The sequence below is a fragment of the Musca domestica genome, unplaced genomic scaffold (assembly GCF_030504385.1).
Source record: "Musca domestica strain aabys unplaced genomic scaffold, Musca_domestica.polishedcontigs.V.1.1 25, whole genome shotgun sequence".
Lineage (NCBI taxonomy): Eukaryota > Metazoa > Arthropoda > Insecta > Diptera > Muscidae > Musca > Musca domestica.
This window is the reverse complement of record NW_026712277.1, coordinates 12,235,287-12,257,980: the sequence shown is the minus strand read 5'-3', so window position 1 is coordinate 12,257,980 and position 22,694 is coordinate 12,235,287. Positions and strand designations below refer to the sequence as shown.

The 22,694-nt window shown below is 40.6% G+C and overlaps 1 protein-coding gene across 2 annotated transcripts; it reads left to right on the top strand.

The window, feature by feature from the left end:
* The first annotated feature begins 1,441 nt into the window (after window positions 1-1,441).
* On the top strand, window positions 1,442-22,184 carry LOC101900959 (neuropeptide-like 1). Of its 2 annotated transcripts, none has more exons than XM_005181988.3 (6): window positions 1,442-1,565; window positions 1,819-2,122; window positions 15,398-15,511; window positions 15,730-16,396; window positions 16,610-16,947; window positions 21,350-21,489. In XM_005181988.3, the coding sequence occupies exons 2-5, from the start codon at window positions 2,021-2,023 to the stop codon at window positions 16,945-16,947; spliced, it is 1,221 nt and encodes a 406-aa protein (XP_005182045.2). In that variant the 5' UTR covers window positions 1,442-1,565; window positions 1,819-2,020; the 3' UTR covers window positions 21,350-21,489. The 2 variants fall into 2 exon arrangements, with proteins under 2 accessions (XP_005182045.2, XP_011291879.2); XM_011293577.3 differs by having other exon boundaries at window positions 1,443-1,565; window positions 16,610-16,941; window positions 21,350-22,184.
* Window positions 22,185-22,694: the final 510 nt, after the last annotated feature.

Genomic DNA, 22,694 nt, shown 5'->3' with positions numbered 1-22,694 from the left:
GAAGCTAAATGAATGAGTTTGTGCAGGTGTTCGAACATAAAATTGTATCGGTATTTCATCAATGCAAACGGTGATGCGGCCTGCTCAGCAAGGATGAATGACTGACATCCTGGGTACTTCGCAAATGTCGCGAATGCTGGCGAGAACAAGAATGCTCCTCCATTGAGACTTGTCGATTGAAGGTACGTAGTAGCGGAGCGGTAGTAAAGCATCAAATGTAAAGTGCTTTTGTACAGATGTGGTTGTGCCTATAGCGCATGTCATGCCAAACATATGCCGCACAAATCAAATCGCTCTTAGGGGGATTGTAAAGAGAAACGTATAGGATTTCCGTCTGGCGTTTTGAGAAGCGTCGAATTCTGGGAATGTGATTCTCTTTATGATTATATTTAACGAACTCATTACAGCCTCCTGGGCGTTCAACAGGATACTGTCCATGTACGCGAATATGACAAGTCCCTACCGCTATTGGAAAAGGAAAGCGAGCCGTTAGGCGTTACCAATATTTTGAAGTCCGTTGCACTTGGGTGAATGGAAGGAAATTAAGTCAAAATCGACACAACACGCTTATTGGATTCGCTTTGTTGTCGCTTTCTGCCTTCATATATATTTCATTGTTCCAAACATAACTAGCGCAGTACAATCAGTTGTAATTGTAAGAGGCTTGTCTTAAAAATCCTGTGTAGATTTGTTGGTAAATTTACATCAAATAGGAAAGTAAATGTACCTTTGGGTTGGTGAATTTCGACCGGTTTGGTCCATGGTTCTATGGATTTCTTAAATTTAATAATTTATGCACCACATGATGATATGTTGGTAAATTTACATCAGAAAGGAATGTAAATATAACTTTTGGTTGGTGAAATTCGATCGATTTTGTCCCCGGTACTATGGTGAAGTTGTTTATTCCGTTTTGGCGCGGAGCGTAGAAAACTCTCTTGAATGTGAAAAATACTAAAACGACCTGGTGATTCCGGCTTAAACAAATCACTTTTCGAACAATTGGACTCGATATATATTCCCTTGCATGTGGCGGCCATCCACTGTGGGTTTTTTTTTGGTTCATCGGCACATCGTTAAGGATATCCATTACACTGTGTCATGTGAACTGTGGCGCGTGTGACGTCATTTTGGCACACACAGAATCACATCCTTGCACACACACTGCTAGTTTGAAGCGAAGGCGGTGTCACTGTGTTCCAGCAACAGTTCACCGTGTATTTTTTGCAGGCCATTGCGCTGTTATCCGTTTGTAAACAAAATCCGGAATCGAGCAAGTGAAACCGAAAAAGCTCCGATGTACTTTCCCAAGAGAGGCAAAGCTCCTCAAATATCGACGCAGCACAGCAGCTGGCATCACCAACTCCTTCCTCTTCAAGTCCTTTTGCTTTTCGCAGCATGTAAAAGAGAGTCACGACTATAAAAGGACCGTTGTCCTGAAGCGAGCATTTAGTATTAATAACGACTTTGCTGCCATAGCAGTGGAGAACGAGGAAGAGACGACTTGTTGAAATTTCCTATTTCGCTCTGGTGATAACATTTGCACCTCAAAAGCAAACTAAATTGTGAGTTAAAACTTTGAGTGTATCTGTGTGTGTGTATACATATTGGTGTCAGTTAGTCCGTTCGTGAAGCAAAAGCAGCAAAAAGTGGTTGTAGTTGTTGCTCGGCCAGCATCTTTGCCTGTTGGTGTTCATGCTGGATGGAGTCAATTGATGACCCGCTCCTGTGCCTTGTAACCACATCTTCTTTCTTTTTCTTGATAAGAATAGATCTGAATTAAATGGTGCTAAAAGTAAATATTTCCATTTAATTTAGTGATAAAGCTGCTCGTTGTGCAAAGCGACAGTTTAGTTTCCGAACCAACGGGACAATCCATCATCGCCCATCTTCCACAACATCAGTTTGCAACCCCATAAAGAGACCGAGGCCAAACCGAGGGGTTCTTGCAATCGGATTTGAAGAGGAATTGGCAACAACACCAACTGCACCAGTGCCACCATCAACCAAACATCAATTAATGTCTGCAATGCAGCAGCTAATGGAACAAAGGAAGCTACTCCAACAACATCCCTTGGCCGACATCAAATTATGGCTTTTGTTTGGTTTGCTTTTGAACGTGGTAAGTACCGCCGGGGCCAATTAAACTTTTGTCAACAGTTTCTCCACAAAGAATAGATATAAGCGATAAATTTACTTGCTCGTTTAAAAGTCGGTGCCCAGCGACGATTAGATGATTGCGCAATCGGTATTGGCGTGTATTTGACCCCTGCTCGATGACTTAGATCTGATTTCGATTGAGATAAAATAGATTCTGATAAGAAAATTAGCTTCGAAGAAGACAATTAACTGAAGTTGCAATACCAACAATAGCTTCCTAAAAACTTTTTTTTGTTGGCAATAAAAAATATTATAAAAATTGCAAACGGCACCCGATCTAAAGGTAGCAACTATCTCTTTTTTCATAGGGAACAGGAAACTAGCTTGAATTCTTAAATGAAGATATGCACAACCAAATGGTTTCGACCAAACAATAGTCAAGCTGAAGATATTAAGAGATGATATACAGTAACTGTTTTATCTACCAGAAATTTAAGGGAAGTAATAATATAGTTACTGCGAAAGCATCCCATTTAGAAAAACTTAAGGTCGCGTAGCCGGAGATTCTATGCTAAAACAGAGTAATTCCTGCCACTTGTTATTTAAATAAAGTAAAATAAAAAAATATATTTAAAAAAAACACTGAAACGGTCAAGTAGGAAATGAAATTTTAAAAGATTCTACACTCATGTTTTTAAATAAATTTTACAATTTGTGAAGAGCTCATTAGATTTTACGGATATTTGTCAACTGTTATTTTACAACTCGTTGGTCACCATATTAAAAACTAACATCCGTTATTAGTTGATTTCTCTGTAACAATTTCCGCAAATTGCTGGAAATCGTATGTTAATACCGAAAAAAAAAAACTACAAAAGAGAGAGAGATTCGACAGAATAATGTTGACAGTTATTTTACTGAAATTATAACTTTATTTTTTTTTTTTTGTTTTTCCTGATGTCTGGCGATTTTGCATTTCGGGTGATGTATTTCAGTGCAAGCTATTTGAAAACACTTAAAGTTGTAAAATCGTTGAACCACAAAGTCTCCGAATAGGAAATTAATTTCCTGGCTCATTTTCTTGTTTGTTTTTAATGAAATACATAATTTTGGTGTGAAGTAACACTTACCTACTCTCTTTTCTGCTGCCCAGTTAAACGAATATCGATATTCAGCTATGCAAAATAAAATTACACACTTGTCAACACTTTTCTAACTCTTTCTCCTTGGCATTTGCCCATAGAACAATTCAAACCACACTTACCGAACCGACGACTTTAACGACAAAGTTAATTTCCGAGCTAAGATCAACATTGAAATACGAACGCACGACCACAGAGATTAACCCCAAATGAGAGAGCAACTCTCATCAAAACACACGCACGCACAAAATGTCAACAGCACAAACAAGGAAGAAAGGAAACAACAATAGTACAATCACATTGCAAAGTAAAAAAGAAAACACATTTTTTGTCGATTTTTCATTCACATAACTTGGATTGCATTTATATTCAAGTGGGAATTATTGAAAATCAATGTTCCTCATCTTTTTTCCAAACATTTCAATCGTATCCACACTTAAATTGTAAATTTTCCAATAATGAACACCACACGCAACCGAGCGCCGAAAAAACAGAATGACAACTGAAGAGGACGAATTGGGAGGACCAGTGTAGCCAACTTTACAATCGGTGAAAATAATCGCCAAAATTAAACATTTCCATAATGAGAATAGTGCTGTAACATTTCGATATTTTGTTAACCACCGAGGACCTTATTATTTGGCCGTGGGTAAAACCGATATATATTCTTGAAGGTCGCATTTATTACTCGATTGACATGATTGACATTCGTAAATAGGCCATGTCGTCCACGTCTTCGTAAAGCCGCCATATGACGGTACCTCCCGATATTCGGTGTTTTCATGATTTTAGCGACATTTTGTTTATTGTGTACTTCAAGATTTCATATTCAGGTCCACGTCTTCGTATAGACGCTACATCCCGATACTCGGAATTTTCATGTTTTTGCGACATTATTCACTGGAACTGTTTCAAATATCGTATTTGAAATTCGTAATGGCTACTACAGCCTATGACAAAAAATTTCGCGAGCAGGCCCACGTCTTTGTATAGTCCCCGTATCGCGGTTTTCATTTAAGTGGTAGTTTTAGTTTTTTTTCATTTTTCAAGTTCCTTCCCAATGGTTGAGGGTATTAAAAGTTCGGCTCAGCCAAACTTAGCTGCTTTTTTACTTGTTTTAAATACAAGTTATGGTCTTTTTTCTTTTTCTATTTTTCTCTCCGAATCGATTGGTCAATAATTCGACCTCTTAAACAGTTTTTTGTTGCAAAATTTGTGCAACATTTTTTAATTGTAATCAAAAACCTAATTATATAAAAAAAAAAACACAAAAGTTGGACATTGACTCTAAATCAGACTGATTGAAAATTCAACAATAACAAAACTTTTAAGAAAGTCAATAGTTATGGATATGGCTGCGGAACTTCTGAACTGTATCTGATATCTAGTACCAAATAACATTGAAACATATGTCTGGGAGTCATAGCTATATATGTACAGATTTTCACCAAATTTGAAGTACTTGCTGACTGACGTGCATAAATTTACTCAAAAAGATCCTCAAAAGTAACTATGGGTCTTCCATCTTCAGGTTACAAACACATGCACAAAGACAATACCCTTACCGGTATGTAATGTAGGGTATAAAAATCGTTAAAAAATACGACGGAAACATGAATCTGTATAGGAAATTAGCTGCCGAAGGAGGTGATACCTACTACGAACTAAGGAATATAGGGAGATACCGTTATGTGGGGGCTATGCTAATACTTTGGATCTTTGTAGGCAATTTTCTGTCACAGGAGGTGTAGAAAAGTGGTGTAGGGTATCATAAAGTCGGCCCCGCCCGACTTTATGAATTTCTTTACTGGTTCAATTAACAATAAATATTTCTTTTGACGCCAATATGCGTATACAATGTTGACATTTAAAGTTTGTGAAATGTTTTGTTGTGTTGGGCGCTAAATTGAAAATTCTTTTTTTCGCTCAGTTTCTTTTTCGTTTTAAATGGAACACAAAATTTTTGTGTAAAATGACAGCCACCTAGTTGAAACTGACGACGTAGTCAGAACTCGATTCTGCAGTTATGGTAAATAAATTCGTGCACACACATTTGGCCACGACGGTATTCTAACGACACTTACCGTCTGCTCGGTAAGATTTTGACGACATAAAGTAAATTTATCAAATGCTAAAAATCATCGTTGGATTCCAAACGCACGAAATATCTACGCAATGGCAACATTCTGAACACAAAAACAGGTTAACACGAACTGAGAACAGATTAACTCTCATCAAAACTCGCGCACACGCAAAATAATGTCAACTACACACTATTGTAAAGTAAAAAAGAAAACACCATTTTCCGATGATTTTCCATTCACATACCTTCGATTGCATTAATACCCAAGTGGAAATTATTGAAAACAAAGCCTCCCATCTTTTTCCTGAACATTTTAATTGAATACGCACTTAAGGTGTAAATGTGTCAACAACAAACTACACTCCGACGAATTAGGATAGACAGTGTAGTCAACTTTAAAATCGACGAAAATTAAACAATTTTCTAAGGTGCGTCGTGCGTTCCCATTTCAATATGTTGCTAACCGCCAAGGACAAATGTTAGCAGCAGTGTCACTGCTATTGACTCGATTTGAAATATATGTGTTAAATTCGGAGATACTTTCACAATGCGCCGTACGTTATTCATATCTTAGCTAGACTCCTTCGAAATAAAGGAGGAAACCAGAGAACTCTTGTGAAACGTTTACATCTTTAATGAGTAAATCGTTCGGAACCGATGAGGACACAATCTCATTGGCACCTACATGATTTGGCATGAATCGCTATTCCGTTTGGATTGTTTTGTTCGCATTGTAAATGACATTATCGTCGTTACCATCATCGACGTATACGCAGCGTGAATAGTTGACTTAGTTTCCGTTCTCACAGACAGGAAAATGAAAAGAAGAAACATTTCATGGGACCAATGGCATAGTGGAAGTCTGGAAAACTGTTATATTTCAATAACATTATGAAGACACAACGATTCCTATACCATGTTTAGGAGTGGTCTGCTTATATTTTCTACAATGCCACACCAGAAGTGTGATTTTCTAATTAATTTTTTGAGTTACCGACAAAAATCGGAAGCCTTGAAACCCAAAATATCGATACACAAATAAATTAAGGTTGACAACATTATTATCTATCGGTAGGTCTTAGCGACTACTTTAATTTCATCGCTAACTCAACGATAAATTTCGTTAATTACGGACAGGCCCAATTAAATATAGCTTTTGTATCTTTTCGTATGGTGCGAAATAAATGGTTTATTCCACTGGCAGTAGAAGGCCCACAAAGGTACACTCCACCCGACCGAACGATATAATTAATCGTTGATATTATATTTTAAATTAGGGTGGTAGACGAAGCCTTAGGTTGCTCTGAGAAGCCATAGACTTGGGGAAGATTGCCTAATTACCTAAAGAATTTAAAATATATATTGAATTTGAGCAAGACACGAAGAAGACTATAATTCAATAATGTCAGAATCTGAGTTTCAGTTTAACATCCCTGCAAATCGTTGATTTTCCATTCATGCATTATAGGGTAAGCTATAGAATGGAGTATAAAAATCAAATGTCGTCTATAAACATGCACACGTCCACATTATAGAACTGACTAATCCCAAACTGAATACATTTTTAACAAGTTAAAAAGCCTCCACCATTGAGAACGAATTTGGAAATTTTCAAAAAATAAAATCCTTAAAAAATCCTGTTAAAATTTTAAAAATACCGAATATAGCCGTTGTATTGGGGTCTATACGACGTGGACCTACATAGGCATTGTTTGGCATAAGCCATTACCATATTCAAATTCGAAACTTGAAATAAACGGTGAATAATGTAGCTAAAATCATCAAAACATCGAATGTAGGGAGGTACCGTTATATCAGAGCTGTGCGAAGACCTGGCATAGACAATTTTCTGTCACAGACTGTAGTTCCCATTACGAACTCTAAATATGTAATTTGAAAAAATTCCGGTGAATGATGTCGCTAAAAGCATTAAAATACCGAATATCGGGAGGTACCGTTATATGGGGCTATATGAAAACGTGGACCTACATGGCCCATTTACGAACTTTACCTGCCTACTGGAAAAATAAACACGTGCCCAAAATTTTAGCCTTCTTTCTCAATCCGTTCGTTGTTGGGTCTGACATGAGTATTTCGAGGAGTTACAAACGGAATGGCAAAGTTAATATACCCTCCATAGTATGGTGGAGGGTATAAAAACCAGATCGTGTGTTTTTTTTGCGAAATATCGATGAATGAAAAAATATTTTGTTTATTTCTCTTGAAAAAGTAAACTCAAAAAGATAAGTCACTATGCGAAGCGATTCGCTTTTGCTTAAACACACGTATTTTCACTGCCAATTGAACACTTTCCAATCAGAAATAAGTGAAAGTCGAAAGAAGCAAGAATATATTTCAGTAAATCGTATAAGTGCCTATTCTTCTGCGCTTGTTATACAGTACGTTTTTTCGTATTCCTGAATTATTTTTAAAGAGGCGCGAGGCACACTGCTTTTCAGATTTTATACGTGCAAACTTAAGTCTTCCTGTAGGATTATCCAAAAACCTATCACTATATTTCACAGCGCGGGCGTGAGTGCCAGCAAGGATTCAAAAATGGCTGCACGATTACATCATATTATTACATAGTTTTTAAAAAGTAATAACTAATCGATGTAAGGCATATTCCAAAACTCGGTAAATTAAAAATTCCCGTGAATATATTTGCCCCTGATGCTGCCCAGACCAGAGGCGGCGCTGACGACACAATGTGCAAACGTGGTTGTTAATCTTTTAAAATTCCTGTGCTATGCTGATGATAAGTATTTCATTTTTAAATATGAGACTTTCGAAGAAGATGCCAGGCATGTGGCTTTGAGAAAATTCTGATAATCATTACAACATATTATGGCAATTTGGTATATATACACATGCCTTCGTGTATATGTATGCATATGCAAATTAGTACAGGGGTGCTCGAAGTGCACATGGATCTGTCATTATGGCAATACCCACACAAAACACCTTTTGTAGAGCGGGTCGTGCTCATACTTTACGGGGCGTGGTACGATTCGGATACAGTCTACTTCGCAGTGTGATCACGTCTATAAAACAAGATATGAAAGGATCCCAATCGGAAGATGATGACATATGTATGCCTCCTCTCTTAAGTAGGATACTAAAATGAGATGAAGGTATATTTTCCAAATCTGATTTGCACACTGCAACACATAATCGGCGTATGTTGTCTGGCAAAGTGAACGGCCGCAGCAGCAGGGGTGGGGGGATGCATTGGTGTGATAATACTTTAAACACTTTTATGGACAAATGAGAGCCATTTGGAATCACTTATGTCATCGCCATGCGCCTTTAATCAATTAATAATTCTATTAACTTTTCATGACGCATCAATCGGTTCCCATGGCAATCGTGTTTGGACCAAGTCACTGAGAACAAATATGATAATATGAAGCTACGCATACATACATAAACCGAATCTATTGTTCAAATGAGGCAAAGGCACAGGCAGCAAAAGCAACAGCGTGAGCAACAAATTCTGAAGGAAAAAAGGAATTCGGTTGTTGTTTTTACGGCATTCTTTATTAGTGCTGAGACTGCCGAGCTGCTGATAACCCAGCCACCCCAACTCATGCTAACAAATGTCGAATGCCTAAACACACGACTCTGTGAGCCATCAATTACTTTTTTTTATTTTTGGGAAGGAAGTCTACTTCTTGCTCTTCCTGGTCTTAATGAAAAGCATTCCCGCAACGATAACACAGGTTGCCGCTGTCGTTGTTTTTTTGCGTACCGAGAAATCAAGGTCCGCAAATACTGGCTGTTGCCTGTTAGGTTAGTTGGCATGGGAGCACAACATTTTTGGAATACATAATAATTTATCTTAGCTAGATGCCGGTGTTGCTGGCAAGCGCTTTCCGTAGGCTGGTGGTGGGTATCGATCGAAACGCGCTCTCGGAGTGTGTGTGTGTGTTTGTGTGTGTGTCCATCCAATGACGAGCGTATGTGGGTTTGCAAATGTTTACTCAAAAAAGGCAACAGTGGCTTTTATTATTGTTATTATTATCATTATTGTTGATATTTGTTTGTATAGGACATACACCAATACATACCCAAATATGCTGTGTATCTGCGCCTGTACATGTACATGTTTGGATGTATGTACCCGTCCACTCCTGTTCATACCTAAGTATGCGAATGTGTTCGCTCGCTTTTGTGTGTGCGACTGAATGACTGAATACATACACAATGCATGCGTTCGTGTGTGAAGATTGATTCGAACATAGCTTTGCTTGGCATCGAGCTATTGTTTCGTGGCTAAGCGAAACGACTTAGAGCAAATAGAGGCGGCCAACCATGCCCGTTCGGTTATTTCAAAGTTCTTTAGTCAGCAGACAGTTGTTCGAATGGGATGTCATCCTATATTGGTCTTTGTTGGATTCATAGGCTTTGGCGGCGATGTGTGTGCCCACGCAAGAAATATGTGCTTGTGTATGGCTTCGTGGAAAGAGGAATAGCTGAGAGTGGGACTAGTGACAGGTCATCGTGGTAGAGGAGGAAATGATTTCCCGAATACATACATACGTACCCACCATTTGCGACACTCGCTGGCAGAGTCAAACACATCACTTACTTTTTTGGTACTAGGGATGGATATCTGTTACGTCTGCTGTTCCAATTTGTAGAGATTCCATTGCATTGCAGAACCAACACCTCACAGCACAAGCAAATTAAATTGTGAAATAGAAGAAATCAACTATCGTCGAGGGAAAACATGAGTGGACAATCATTTTGTTGTTATTGTTAAAATAATACGCAATAGTTTTAAGTTCTTCATTGGAATGCGTCGTATTCCTTGGTTGTTGTTGATAAAGGCCTCAATAAAGGACATTCATTTGGCTTGGCATCTCGTGACGCACGAACGCACACATCTGCTAGTAACTGGCTGTCAAATTGCTGCATATGTATGTATTGGTGTGTGGAGTCTGTCACAAACACTCAGTTTCGCTCCCAACGAAAGAGGGCATTGCGTCAGTAGTTAGTCCTGCGATCACAACGATTTTGCCATCCAAACCGAAACCAATGTGTTCTGAGTGGGTGACCTAAAGGTCATCCCCACATTGACCCACTTCTATGGCATTACATTACTTTAAGCATATCATCCGTGAGATACAGGTGCTTGCGTGGACTCAGCAGCATTCGCTCCAGGTAGGAGGAGACATGCATTTTTATGTGAATTTTTATTGCCCCCCGCAACCAATTAACCGCTCTGGGGAGTGGGGTGTCGTTTTCCTCAACTTTGGCGTGCGAGGGTATTCGAGCTAGTTGGCGAGCACAGCCGTCATTGGTGCCATTGCAAATGATGACTGAATTGTAAAGCGATTGCGGCGATTAGCGATTGACGAGTAACTGATTAACATTCAAAATGCGAATCAATGCCGATTGTCGCTGACAACAATTTGTGATCTAAGCTCGGAATATCTCTTCTTTTTTAACTCTGCAGTGCTGCGCTTTTAAGCGAAGATTGATAGAATACCATCCCGTTCCTATTTAAGACATAGAAATGTCGGTGCTCGGAAATCCTGTCATATTCATTATTGCTGGGGAGGGTGATTGAGTTTGAAACATTTAAATGAAACTATTTTGCCCTGGTTTCTTTCAATATCCGGGGTACATTAACGAATCTGCTCTTCGAACTCAATAAAGCAAAATCGAACTGCATGGCGTTCTCTTGTGCTCAAGACGACCGTTCTCTTTGCGACCGCAACCCCTGCCTCTACTCCGTTTGCACTGAAAGATGCTGTTGTCGTTCCCTAAGCCAAATAATGCCCTCGGAATCAAATTGTGAAGTATTTATAGCTTAGCATGGCACAAAGCAAACAAAATAACTGTTGGTGCGTATTGGTATGGAAACTTTATTCTGGGTTCTTTGTGTAGAGGAATGTGCCCAACTAGGAGTACAGACGGCAAATACATACATACATCCAATGACAAGGTGTTTCCCTTTCGAACTGAAGATCCCTGCGGCTTTTCAATCCCACGCTGCAGCCAAAGAACAAATGTTGGTGGTGTGGGAAAAATAAAATAAAAACTTTCCAAATTTAAACAAAAAACTTTGGTTTTGATGTCGTTGCCAAAGGTGTCGTTGCGGTTAAGGTGTAGGGTAATGGCACCATATTTAAGTAGTTTCACCCACTGACTTCGAATTGAGTCAATAGCTAAACGATTGACCTGACGGCTGTCGTTGGATGTGATTTACCTGTTCGCAACAGGTGTATTTGACTCAGCGAACGAAAACAAACGAAACGAATAACGTACTGCTCACACGAAGTCACAATCTTGTAAATTTTTCCAATCGGTTTGTACTGCAAACGAAACAAAACCACCAACATTTCAATGCCGGAAATACACAATCCAAAGGATAGCTTCGATGTATTGTTTGCGAACGAGTTTCAGAACAAATGAAAAAACAAGTCCCGTTATCTCATTTCGGTATTGTTTCATACTTGTATCAGATACATAACGAAACGATTGCAAACGTTTGATATAGTTTATTATCGAACGCTGGTTCGACCAGCCTCGTAATTGTCGACCGCACTGGATTGAAAGCAGAAGGTTGTCACGTTTAGGCATGCACATCTGTTTCCTATACCTATGACTACTGTAACATTTAAATGGCAAAGCGGAACCCAATTTGGAGATAATGAGCGGCATACATAATTGTGTTTCGTCATAAGTCGCCAATCGCAATCATCAGAAATCATGACCTGTCCTATTTATCCGACAAAATCAACTGCGATTCTCCTGCTCCTGGGAGGGAGCATGGAGGAGCATCTCCATACTTTCTCCACATCGATTAGCATCTGAGGTCAAAGAGACGTATTCGTTCTTTTTTTTAAATATAAACCATTTAATTGAGCTCTTGAGCCCTCCTTATTCAAATATGTGCTTTGGCTTTGTTGATTCACTCTCGACACGTCCAAATACAAAGGCACCCACGTACACCGCCGCATGTATGCGTTGTGTGTGAACCCGTGAAGCAACGCGAATCATACGCAGGCACAAACCGTTATACCTCGCTCTTCTTGGGGAGTTTGACATTGGCAGAAAGTGTTGTTGTAGCCACGCCAATGGAATGCTGTTTACTCTACGGCACATGTTATCAATTTACATATGTGTCGCAGATCGGCACACTCACAAAGAAGGATTTTTATACCCTTCACCACTCATAGTATGGAGGGTATATTAAGTTCGTCATTCCGTATGTAACTCATCGAAATAATAATGTTAGACCCTGCAAGTATATATATTCTTGATCAGCGTAAAACTCTACGTCGACTTAGCCCTGTCCGTCCGTCCGCTAATCGCGATAGAGTCAAAACCAATTAAAATGGCAAGCTGAAACTTTGCACAGGTCATTCTATTGTCTGCAAACAGGTCAAGCTCGAAGATGGGCTATATCGGTCAACGATATCATATAGCACCAGATAACGGTATCCCCGATATTCAGTATTTTGATGATTTTTTTGGAATTGTCTGAAAATCCACACAGAGAGTTCCTTCTGAGAACTTTTCCCCCCGGGAGAGTATTGTTTACATAGTTCCACAATATCGTATTGCCCCCATATAACGGTACTTCCCTATGTTCCGTACATTGATGATTTTAGCGGCATTATTCAAATTTCGTAGTTAAAGTTTCTAATGGGTACTACAGCCAGTGACAGATATAGCCTCCCTATATAACGGTACCTCCCTATATTCGGTTTTTTTTTTGACGATTTTAGCTACATTGTTCGACGGATTTTTTTTTTTAAGTTTCGTATTTGAATATTGTAATGGCCTATGACAAATGTTGCCTATTCTGGTCCACGTCTTCGTTGAGACCCCAACCTCCCATATTTGGGATTTTTAAGATTTTAGAAGATTTTTAAAGATTTTTTTTTTTTAAATTCCAAATGCTTTCCAAATGTTGGAGGGTATTCAAAATTTGACCCGGCCGAACTTACAGCTTTTCTACTTGTCACTCGCGGTGATTTTGAATTGCACACCTTCCGGGTCAGACCGAATTACTAGGGATTATGCCTGGATTCAGATTAGGCAGATGTCAGAATTGGATTACTGTATATTAGTGGCCTACTGGCATGTGTATGGTCGGTATCGTTCTCGAACACTGTGTCCCTCGGTGAGGCGCTATCTCCTGAACGTTTCCGAAATGCCCATCACATAGGACTGTTGCATATCGCACCATTATCCCTTTAATCTAATTGGAGTTCTCCCAGTTTTCTTACCATCCACTTTGATGGGCCAGAAGCGTTGGGAGCGTGAAGGAGTTTTTGCCTTCGAAAAGTAAAAGTATTTCTGGCAAGAAATATGTGTACAAAGAAACGACGACAAGAATATCACATTTTTCGTAGTTTGGGCCTTGGCAGAAGGGTGGGTGGCAGCAGGGGGGAGGGGGCTGTTCGGGTAGCGATGTGGCAGTAACTATTCCATTACGAAAGCATCGCCCACGTAGTCAGTCTTGGGACAAATTGAATGTGTGTTTGACTGGAATATTAAATTTTCTTCTGAAAACATTATCACCCTCAAGTGTAGCAGAGCCGACAGGCGTATGAGTGAGCAAGTGGTTAAACGAAGGGCTGGTTACACATCCGCACCCACGGCTCGTTTTGGAAGGCTCAGCTAAGTTGTATTGTTAAGCGACAATACAGTCATTTATTTCACCCCTAACATCGCCGCCAGCAGCATCGTTGAAGCCATTGATGGACGGCAGGACAGCACACAATTATTAAAGAGAAGGAAAACATTGCTGACGTCGGTTGGTCTGTCGGTCGCTCCCTCATGTTGGTCTTTTTGTTAGCCATATTTGCTTAATAAGTGCAAAACGACAATTCGCATCATTTTAATATGGGCCGGCGTAATGTCTCAATTTGCGGGGACGCGTCGCGGAATGCCAATGGCTCATTTGCATTTTCCCGGGACAGGAAAGGCGGAATGGCCGAGTAACAGCACTAGGCGTCCGGAGGAGCCGTAATCAGCTCTCGTTTATGCATGCCCATGCAATTTGTTAAATATGTTTTATTGACAAAGTACAACGCAAACTTTGCTATGACCATTGGCACCGGGTCGGGTAGGAGGCCAAACTACGATTCGCTTTAACCAGCCGAATGCGTGCGGGGACAATGGCAGCAAACACTTAATCCGACCCAAGGTGAACTTTGAACTTCTGTATTGGCAGTGTTGGCCAAAAAGTAGGCTATTTATTTGGGCTTAGCGTGGGCCATCAACAAAGACGTTGTTAAAAGGTGGAGGACTTTGAAAAGCCCATCCCAGCGCGTTACCCTTCACTTGGTAAGTGCTATGCAAGGTCTTTTGGCTGTCACGGAGCCAAAAAGCTTGTCGAGGCATCAAAGGGGACAGGGATCTTTGCTAGAAATCGAACTGTGTCCTCGAAACATTGCAGAGAACACATAGACGTACAAATCGATTGTCGTTTTCCGGCATGGACCAGAATCGAAAAAAGTGTCACACACACCCTTCCCTTTCTTGCGTGCGGCTATTTTAGAACGATTTTTATAGAAAATGCAGTGTTTTCGATATTTAAATATTTGTAACTTTTTGAAATAGAATCGAATCTATGGTTGCTACTCATTCGAATGCCAACCAATAAATTAAAAACTTTACAGCAAATAGCCGAATGGGAACCCAATTTGAAGCGTGTACCATCACGGACATGTCGAGCACACACATTTGTCTTTCCATGCTGGGGGAAATCCACCGCAGCTCCTCTGCAAATGAGTTCTACCCTCATGCCCATGACGTGGGGGCTCTGTTTTAGAAAATATTCTTCATTTGTTTTGCTCAGCGCGATAGCCAAGAGCAGCAAAATCCTGCGGTGCCTACATTCGAACTCTGCCCTTGACTTCTGGAAGACATCAGCTTTCAGAACGGCATGTGGTTCGTGGTGCGTCGTGTGCGTCACTGTATTGTACGGAACATTCAAGTGTCCTCAGACCGAGCAGTGATCGGTGTGTGTTGTGTTTATCTGTCCATCTCCTCTGCGAATTACTAATTTCGCTTCCTCTCATTTCACTTTACTTTCGATTCATTTCAGGCCCATTATCCGCGTGCTGTTAAGGCTACCGACGACGTGGCCAATGTTTCACCGTGTGAACTGGAATCGATAATAAATCAATTGGTGAATCCTTCGCCCCAATACCAAATGCAGGTGAGTAATTTCGTAAGCGCCCAGAAACAAAATCACTAATGGAGCCTGCGTCGAACAAAATCGGAGGCGTTCGGAGCGAAGGAAAAAGACATTGTTGTCGACGAGACAGTTGTGGCTCGGCGACAGGGAAGTCTTGCCGAATCGTCGAGTTTCGACAAGCTATTTGCCGAAAAGCCCATTGGTGGTTGCATTGTAACTCTGTTGTGTCTCTCATTTAGGTGTCCTCCCTGCGGAATCAGCTGCGCAACATTTTAAGGGAACGACAACTCGATGAAGGGGAAGAGCAGAGCCTCAACAACGAGTTGGATTATTTGGAAGAGGACAAGCGTTCTGTGGCTGCATTGGCTGCTCAGGGACTATTAAATTTGAATGGCTCCCCGAAACGAAGTTTAGCCACGTTGGCTAAGAATGGACAACTGCCCACACCCGACCCGGAAATAGTACCCGACGAAGAGCAACGTTCGGAGGATAAACGTTACATCGGCTCTCTGGCCCGTTCGGGTCAAATGTTGGGCTATGGTAAGCGTAACATCGGCACATTGGCTCGAGACTTTCAATTGCCCAATGGCAAACGCAATTTGGCAACAATGGCCCGTCTTGGGCTATTGGGCCGCAATGAACCTAAGCGCAACATGGCTGCAGTGGCCCGATACAATTCGCAGCGCATGTACAACAATGCTAACAACGCCGCGGAGAAACGCAATATAGGCGCTTTGAAGGCCTCCCCCGTTCACGGCGTCCAGCAGAAACGAGGCGAAGACGAGGCCCCTGTTTATTTGCCCGCCAGCTTCGACTACGTCGACCCCTTGGCTTACTATTGGAATTATGGCACCTATGCCGACATGGACTGGGGCGATTTCGGAAGGGCCCAAAAAAGGTTTCTCGGTAAGTATCCCTAACACCTCGAGTTGCCGTTGGTAAGCGTGTATATATACATAATGTGCATACATCTATATACATGCGTACATGTACATATATACTTCTTCTATGTACATAAACATGTAACACATAGCGTAAGCGCGTAAGTTTTCTTCCTGTATAATAATCATGCGCCAACTATTGTTGTATATTGTGTAATTATATAATCAAACAACAAAGACACTTCCAAGGACCCGGAACTGTTCGGCATCGAGAATGCCAATTTCCTGCAAACGTTGGACTCCAAGGAGGCGGCAGTCGGTCGAACCGGAACGGAGACTGCTGAAAGTATCGACATGGATTCCGAGTCTGGTGCCGAGCCCATACCCCTAACTGCTGCCGAGTCTGAGGACAGCGATGCCTACGAGACTCCCAGTAAACGACACATCGGAGCGGTCTATCGCTCCGGATTCCTGCCATCCTATAGAGCATTGCGCAGCCCCATGGGTTCCGGAAGCGGCGGCGCTGTAGGTGGAGGCCGTTTTAGTCGTTCTGGACGTGCCAGGCAATTTGTATGAGTAAATGGCGGTGATTTGTGTGCTATCCTTTTCTTCTTCCTCTACTTCTTCTACTTGCTATCGAATTGTTCCTATCTCCATAGAAAACTCACACTGACACACACCACACACCTTTGAAAGCTTTATTTGCTAGTTGGCCAGTTAAAAAATGTAAAGTACCAGCATCGTGATAGAGTCGGGTCGAAACGCGAAACTGCACTTTCACCACCTGCGGACCGCATGCCCGTGGGATAAAGTTTTGAAAAACTGAGGTACAATCGATTATGGTTACAGCGAACAAAGCTCATTGTGGACCGGGTTAACTACATGGCAATCTGCAGCAGCACGTTCCATCGCTAATGACACTAATGACGATTCTGCTAACGACCAGTCCAAGTCGATTCCTCAACCCCCACTGCATTTGGACCGGGTCCGGGCATTGTTCACAGGGCCGTGTTCGATTGTACCGTGCACGGTACGAACGCATGCAATCGCAATGGACAACCCGCAGATGTATTCCATCCCTGACCGTCGACTCTATCACACGATGCGACTGTAGACGCATGAACTTGTTCCATGACTACTTTTAGGCTGTTCCTTAAATGCCTTAAGCGTAGCATATTTCTAGGTTGAATTCATGGATGTGTGTACTCGATAACAAGCATGACAAAACAAACACTCGACACAAACACTCTCAGGTTTCCGCATCGTTCTCCGTATGTAGCTCATGCCTCGCCCTTTCCACACCGCCACACCACACCTCACCTCCCTCACCTAAACCCGCATCGTTGTATTTCAAAAAATTACTTGTGTGTCGACCCCGACATAAGAAAAAAGCCTGAGTGGATCTGTCGGAGATCTGTCTGTCAGCAGGGATGTAAATTGACTGGTAGTGCGTATGACGAACGCAAGGATTCTCAAAGTTATGACTTGTCACAAACTTGTTTCAGCCTAGCCTAGAAGGTTATTTTAGTGTATGTATATATCTATATGTGTGTGTCTGTGTGTGATTAAATGAGGGCACATTTCGAATAGGATATGTGTGATAAAAGTGCTGCACAATAAGCTTGTTCAAGCCACAAACAACAATATACAAAACAAATGAAGTATGCTACAACGAAGGGCCAGGATAGAGAAAATTTAGTTCGAAAGAAAGTTTCTCCGGCTGAGAATGAATTTGAAAATTGTATGAAATACCTCGAGACCCTCATTTTTTACACACACCCACACACTTCTGTTGCGGCTGTCGCCAGTCACGGCGTATGCCAGCCCTTCCTTTTGTCCCTTTGTGAGAGTGGGAGTGGACCGACACGTTTAATGCAAAGTCCAATAAAGCTACACGAAGTTTGAAGAAAATCGGATTTGAAATTTGATGGTTGTTGTTGGTATTCAAAGATTGGCTTTTTTGTTGCTACTAGTAAAAGCGATCCAATACAGGAACGTAAGCAGGCCCTGCATACATTAAGCAATGGTTATTCTTCAGCATCATTTTGACATCCATTTCGGGGCGCGAAGCCGGTCCGATATTGTCCAATCTCGCGCGTGACCTTAGCCTAAATAAGGTTGATGTGAGAAATATGTATAATGTTTTCCCTAAATGTTGACTTTTTGTATGCGAGGTAATTGAATAATTGTTCCGAAAGAACTACTTCCATGAAAGATTGGACTTGCTCTAATGTAGGCAAGATTGGACATTCATTTCACATCACATCGAGAAGTAATATTTTATTAGTATATTACGATGCATCGGACACTCCCCACAAATATTAGTTCGAGAGTTATCGTACGCCCCAGCAAGTCGGCTAGCCAGTCAGTCATTCAGCTGAGGGTATAAAAGTTCTTCCTTCTTCGCCGTCCCTACGCCCTTCCAAGTCGTCCGACAATCTGCTTCCTCATTTAAATTGTATGTGAGCACGTGCGTGTGTGTACTCCTATTTGTCGCTGCTCTGTTGGGATGTTAACAATTGTTGTTTCCGCTGCGTAGATTATTTGCTTTCGCTTCTGTCTTCTAACGAACTTCCTTGGTTCGATTCGACAATGGTGTTTAAGACAGGATTGCTTTGTTGTCTTTTCGAATGACGAACATGATTGCATCATCATGAGGACCTTATTTGCCGGTCCTCCTGTTCGTCTGTGGCATCGGCCTAAGCTGTTCGATTGTTCTTTAATCGAATTTCCGCTTGGCCCTTTCCAAATTTCCCACCAAGCATGTTTGAGTTTTAGCCTACCCCATGTCGGCTTGATGTGCTTTGTCTCAGCTGTTGGCTGGAATATCGATTTGTCAAGTATTTGTCAAGTGTCCCCGCTGCACGGAAGACCCGAGCCTGCACTCCATATAAATACCAACCAACTGTGAACTGGGCGTTTTCTTGACGGCTTCCAGCATAGAAGTTGCAATAAACACGAAAGTACCCTGTAGGCGTTAGGCTTCAGACTCAACTTGTCCAAACTTGGAGAAATTCAATTCATTTTTGTTGCAAACTTTTGCCACTGCCATTGCCTGGGGCATAAGAGCTGTAATGGTTTTCGTTGCCTTGTCTTCCTATTCCTATTTTCCGTTGTAGTTTTTGTTGCTTAGATGCTTTCTTTTTACCGCTCGGAATTATTGTTTTGTTTTACTTGAAAAATGTGTAATAATTTGTTTAGACAAAGTTGAACACGTAATTTGTGCATGTATGTGTGTATGTATACGTCGGTGTGTAGTAGCAGTTTGTTTGGTTGGGGGGCTCAAGAATGTTTGCCGCAGAAGTAAAATTGAAATAAGCCGATTCATCAGGTAATTATGTGAAAGTCGACGAGCTGAATGAACTATTGTGGACATTCGAATTGAGGGGGGTTCACAGCAACAGCAATTTCAAATCCAAATTGCAACTACAAATATCGCCATCGAGTGTCTCCGAAATCGAGCTGAATAATAATAGGTACGATTGTTGTATTTATCGAGAAGGGTGTACTCAGTGCATTTCCGCTCTTTTTTTACTGGTTACAAACTATCGAGTAAAAAAGACAAACATGATAATAGCCATGCTTATGTATTTGAGATGCATTTTAAGAGAGTGAGAATGTACACATGACTATTAGGTCTATACAATAAACTTCCCATCACAAATTACTCAGTAAATTGTACTCTCTCTCTCTCTCTCTCTCTCGAGCGAATTTCGCAAAATGGTTGCGTTACACTTTTATGCTGTTGAGAAACCCAAAATAAATTGTTGTACTACAAAGTTGAGTGTTTTTGTTTTTTTTTTTTTATCTGAAAAGTAATTTAATTAATTACCTGGTATTAGCATGCCTTTGCGTAGACGTACTCGACATCGAAAACACATTTTATCGTTTTTCAAGAACTTTACTTTAGGCTTTAAATTTTAAATATCCTACAGTTCATTATATGTTTAACTTTTAGCTTCAGTATTTTCACTAATGCCTCTGGAACAACATTGACAACATCTGCTGATGCGAATTTTATCGAAGATGAGCGGTGAGAGCATTCCTTTGTCAATATTTTCATTAGTCTATGATGCTACTGGATAATTCTTGTTGGATTAATTCTTCCAGTAGGATCTTGCAAACCCTCAGTAATTCAACTTTCGAAATTGGTCTCTTTACTCGCTCCCGTTTACCGGTGTTCGACAACCACGAAAAATATTAGAAAATATTGGGTTTGTCGCATCCAACTATTATCGAAATGTGATTTGTCACGATGCCATGTCGTGACGCTTACCGCCATCTATTGCTTCAGTTGTTTGGTTTATTCTCTCATTTACATGGCGGGTGTGCGTCTCTGCTATGCCAGCGTAAAAAGGTTCGCTTTATTGTGAATGTGTAGATCAGCTAATCACCTCCAACTAAGTATCAACATCCCAGCAAAGAGAATTGGATCGTCGTGCCATGCCTTCGTAGTGAGATTGGAAAGTAAAGAAATGTAAACTCACGTAGCTGGAAAGCGTACGATTGACAATGGGGAAATTTAATTTCAGTTCGTTGGCTTCATGGAGGTGAGCTCTGCTTTTGAGAGCAGCTTTTGTATTCACTCGAGAGCAGGCCTCTGTTTGTAGTGCTGGCAGATTGAGGTGTAGTACCAATGTTGTAGTTGTATTTGTGAACACACAATGCTATGTACGAGGTAGCTTATATTCATAATAACGAAGTACGGGCGTAGAGACGAGCGGAAACACGATCCAATACTGAGACTATAATGTGTGTGCAATGACTGTGTATGTATGTATGTATGTATGGATACGAAATGTAATTAGACCATTATTTGTGTAAGCGTTTATTTGGACTGTGCTGTATATTTATCTTCTCATATTTTTCGTTACATGCATGATGAAGAACTTAGCAATGCCAATTAATTAACATTCTCCCCATTGTTTTCAATGCCTGTTCGCTGGGCCATCTCTGCTTCGGGTCTGCCATGTCAAAGGTCGAGTACTACCCCCCACCAGAGCGACTGCGTCAACCCATCGCAGCCGTTTGTAAACGCTGCTTCTTCCCCTACCGGCCGATGGTGAACTGGGGTGCCGCCGGAATGCGTGGTCGCTGGCCCCTGTACATGCAGTCCATGGAACACCATAGAAGCATCTCTACCAATGACCTACCTTCCGCATATTACCCTCGCAACCTCCGACGCCAGGCAGCTGTGTCTGCGCCCTTCCATTCCTGGGGTACGCCACCACGTATAACGGCCATGAATCGCCGCAGTTTTCGACGCAATGATCTCAACAACCTAACACGATACTAGAAACATGAACAAAAGTAAAAATATTAAAAAAATATATATTTAAAAAAAAACATATATACATATAAATATGTACACATATACAATTAAATTAATTAAACAAACAAATTATTGAGTTGCAGAACAAGTCGCAAACAAATTGAGACACGGAACAATTAAGAAGAATTATATCAACATTTATTCATATCTTAATTAAATACTGATTAATAATAACATATCTGGACAATAATATCACATATATTTATATACAATATAAGTATACACAAACACACACATACACACACCTACTATACAAGTACATATATATATACATAGAGTAGAAAGGAAAGGAAGCCAACCGTTGGCACGAATTATGTTTCCCTTCAAACGGACTTTGGGGGACATTAGAATAGATTCATTAGGATTTGAGCGGAATACAGAATGTCGGACACAAGCGACCTGCCTGCTTGGCAGGACCATTGATCAGGATCACGCTATGCATGCATTTTGTAGCCGATTGTTTTCCTGCCCGATGTTCTGAGTGTTTATCCTTTCCACAATGTTGGAAGGTTTCCCAAGGTCCTGACGGAAAACCAAAGCTAATAAAACTTATTAATATGACAATAAAATGTTGCAAATGCAATTTCGCTGAAAATTCCTATAAAAACCAAAAATATATATACATATATATAATTACATTAACAAATCATTACAATTTAAAAAAAAAAAATCAAATTATTTACTATATTGTGTGTATGCATATTTTAAATTATACTTACAAAAAAAAAAAGAAAAGAACAAAGAAGGAATTCCGAATAAACATATTAGGTACTGCTTAGTAACAGAGACACTAATTTTTAAACCTTACCATGGATGTTAGAAAATAAACAAAAATGTGCAAGGACAATAAATTGCCGATGAATACGGGTCTTACTGAAAGAAAACATACACGTCACCTATCCTTATGTTGGCCCTGGTGACTTCTGTAAACCGTTAAGCGAAAAGGAAAATAATGACAATTCCTCAAAAATAATAACAAATATAATATTTC

Coding starts and splice junctions, on each gene's coding strand:
- LOC101900959 (XM_011293577.3), top strand. CDS start 2,021: ATGTCTGCAATGCAGCAGCTAATGGAACAAAGGAAGCTACTCCAACAA. Junction 2,123..15,397: donor TTGGTTTGCTTTTGAACGTG/GTAAGTACCGCC, acceptor GATTCATTTCAG/GCCCATTATCCGCGTGCTGT. Junction 16,397..16,609: donor GGCCCAAAAAAGGTTTCTCG/GTAAGTATCCCT, acceptor CAAACAACAAAG/ACACTTCCAAGGACCCGGAA.